At 36.7% G+C, this 3,077-nt stretch overlaps 1 protein-coding gene across 1 annotated transcript in view; it reads left to right on the top strand.

The window, feature by feature from the left end:
• Nucleotides 1–3,077, top strand: part of LOC117112005 (beta-galactoside alpha-2,6-sialyltransferase 1-like) — a gene marked incomplete at its 3' end in the record, with an annotated part of 21,374 nt that overhangs the window by 13,988 nt on the left and 4,309 nt on the right. Inside the window, exon 2 of the mRNA XM_033255050.1 lies at nucleotides 777–890. Within this exon, the coding sequence (XP_033110941.1) occupies nucleotides 777–890 (114 nt within the window). The remainder of the gene's footprint in view (nucleotides 1–776; nucleotides 891–3,077) is intronic.

Below are 3,077 nucleotides of genomic sequence, written 5' to 3' on the forward strand. Positions count from 1 at the left end.
CCCCCTACGCTACAGTACAGACGTTTGCTAGGCCACAGAACGTGATTGCACATTCCTTCCCAGGTGTTCACATTTGCATATTGTTAGCTAACCAGTTGTGTATATTTCTTTGTGAAAGTGTGTACTGCGGCGTACTCATTTTCACAAAGCATATGCATCCCCTCTTGGAAAGAGGGAACTTCGAAATATTGTCTCCATATCTTCGCTAATGAATCGCCGTAATTTATACGCATTTATACTTAAAATGTACAATAATTATTTCACTACCCGACAAATCCCGAACTTTATTCATGCATTACATAAATGGTTTCATCTTGCTGACATACACTCCAATCTTCACAGCGGTGATTTGATCTAAAACCTCCCTAAACTTCCGAAAGAATATTGTCTTTCTCAACAACAACAATTATGTATTTTCTACATATTAGTAGACTCTAAAATCGATTAAATAAGCCGTTGAAACCCCTAAATTGTCAAAATTTTCGGGGCTTCGCCCCCTGGACCACTTTCGAAACATTTTAATCCACGCCCACTTTGCTTCCATCGGGGAAATCTGACCTCTCGTCGGGGGCATCGCCCGGTCAGGGGGTCAGATCCACCTCAGGGCCTCTTATCTTAGCAAAACAGTTACATCCAATAGTTCACATTTTTTGCCAGAAATCCCCTTACTTAACCTTTTTGCTAACCCCCTTGCCCCGTCAGTACTTCTATATACGCCACTATATTGGTGCAATATCTGGACTCTACTATTTACGTTTTATTTTACTGATTTTCAGAATACAAATTATTACCCGGATTTCATCAAAGCATTTAATAAAAGAAACGGTTCCGAGGCATATACTGCAAGCATTACACAGCCACATCAACCAGTCCGCAGCAAACGTTACAAGGTATATATTTTTAACGGAATAAAGAAATTTTTGTTTGTACATGTAATTGGGCCAACTGTAATTAGTACGGCAGCTTAGGGCCACATTTGGACTTAATGTGGACGTTCCGGACAAAAGCACCAATTTTTTTTTACATGCTCCTTATGGTCATAGCATTCAATTTTTGGTAGGAACCACCCATAGAGTTATTAAACAACTAGAGTGCTAACAAGATGGCGCAGCAATGCAGAGTTATGTATGTGTACCATCCAAGATGGCCGTCGTAGTAAAGCGCCACCTTCAGGCTTAGTATACATATTATTACATATTAATAAGCCCTCTGACTGACTATTATTTCATTAATGATAATGAGTAATGATAATAACAAATTATCAAACTATTGTAGCCAAAACGAGGCCAAGTGGAGCATCTTATTCAAAAATAAAGTATCAAGGAATGAAAATTAACATCGTGTACATTACACCCAAACACCGCAACGCTCGAGTTTCAAACATAAGGGTAACTAGCTGTACTGAACTTTCTGAGTAAATTGAGGGCGCAATTGCAAACGATGGTGCTGAGCGAAATTTGATTGGCTAAAGATGGTACACACACAGTTCTGCGTATTTTGAACATCGAATACACTGCGGTTAGCGCTCTAGTATTCTTATTATACCTCTATGAAACCACCACATCCGAGGTCATTATGGCGGCCATCTTGGATTTCAAAATGGTAGCCTTATAAAACCTATGTTTTTCTATATCTCCGCTTCTAAATCACTTTGAATTATAATTCTAATGTCTAAGAGTATGTTTATATGATCGAGAAATACCATCATATCATATTTGACCTGGTCAGATTGCCACAAATGGGTCATTTAAGGTCATTCAAGGTCAAATATTGTATGGTATCTTTAAAATTACGTAATTGTCAAATTTTACATTACAATCATACCCGGGCTCTCAGAATTCAAAAATTTTACTTTGAACTACAATATTTCATTCGAGGTCATTCTGGCGGCCATCTTGAATTTCAAAATGGCTGCCACGCAAAACCTATATTTATCAATATATCGATTTTTAAACTACTTCCAATAAGAATTATGATGTCTAAAAATATATTTTCATGGTCAATGATTTATAGCACTTGTGACATGGTCAGATGGTCATTTAAGGTCATTCAATTTCATTTTTCTGTTAAATACGTAGAATATCTTAATAATTTGTAAGTGGTCGTGTTTTACAGCAAAATCATACATAAGCTCATACAATTTAATTTTGATAGGAACTATTTCATCAGAGGTCATTATGACAGCCATTTTAGGTCAAGGTCATTTAGCAGCCATATTAAATTTCAAGGTGACCACCATGTAAAACATGTTTTGTTCTTTTAAATGTGTTTACTGTACTGCATAGTCAAAGAATAACATCAAAAGTAGTGACATGTATTTGTATTTATTATATTCCATTAGATATTGGAAAAAGTCTGATATCAGATATTGTATTTAATGTGAAATGATAAATTGATATTAAAAAGAACGGTATAATATATACTGTATATATATTCATTATTCCGAGTAAGCTTCATTTGGCGTTAACTCTTCCTCTATGACTAAAATATTTTATTTTCTTAGTAAAAATAAAATACCCAAGGATTTGAACGGAATACCCAAGAACCCAAGACCGAGTCAAAATAACCAAGATCTTGGGTAAATACCCAAGCAGTGATCACGCTGCCTTCAAGCCTTACTGCAAACCAATCAACCAACTACTCTACGTCAACAGCAAATCCAACCATCCCCCATCTATCCTGAAACAAATTCCCGCATCTATTAACAGACGCATATTCAATATATCTGATTTCAGTGAATCATACCATCAGGCCGCCCCTGACTACGAACAAGCTCTACAAAACAGCGGATTCCTGCACAAAATGGAATACCAGCCTCCACAACCAAAATCTTCAAAGAAAAATAGAAGCAGACAAATAATCTGGTACAACCCACCATTCAGCAAAGGAGTGAAAACCAACATCAGGAAATTATTCCTTAACCTGGTCAAAAAGCATTTCCCGAGTGGCAACATTTTACATAAGCTCTTTAACAAGAACAATGTCAAAGTCAGCTATAGCTGCTCAAGAAACATGGGCAGTATAATCAAAGCCCACAACAAACAGCTTCTGGTTGCTAAGCAACAACAGCCAAAAAC

This window comes from Anneissia japonica, unplaced genomic scaffold (assembly GCF_011630105.1).
Source record: "Anneissia japonica isolate Jap-2015-1 unplaced genomic scaffold, ASM1163010v1 scaffold285304_len44070_cov155, whole genome shotgun sequence".
NCBI lineage: Eukaryota > Metazoa > Echinodermata > Crinoidea > Comatulida > Comatulidae > Anneissia > Anneissia japonica.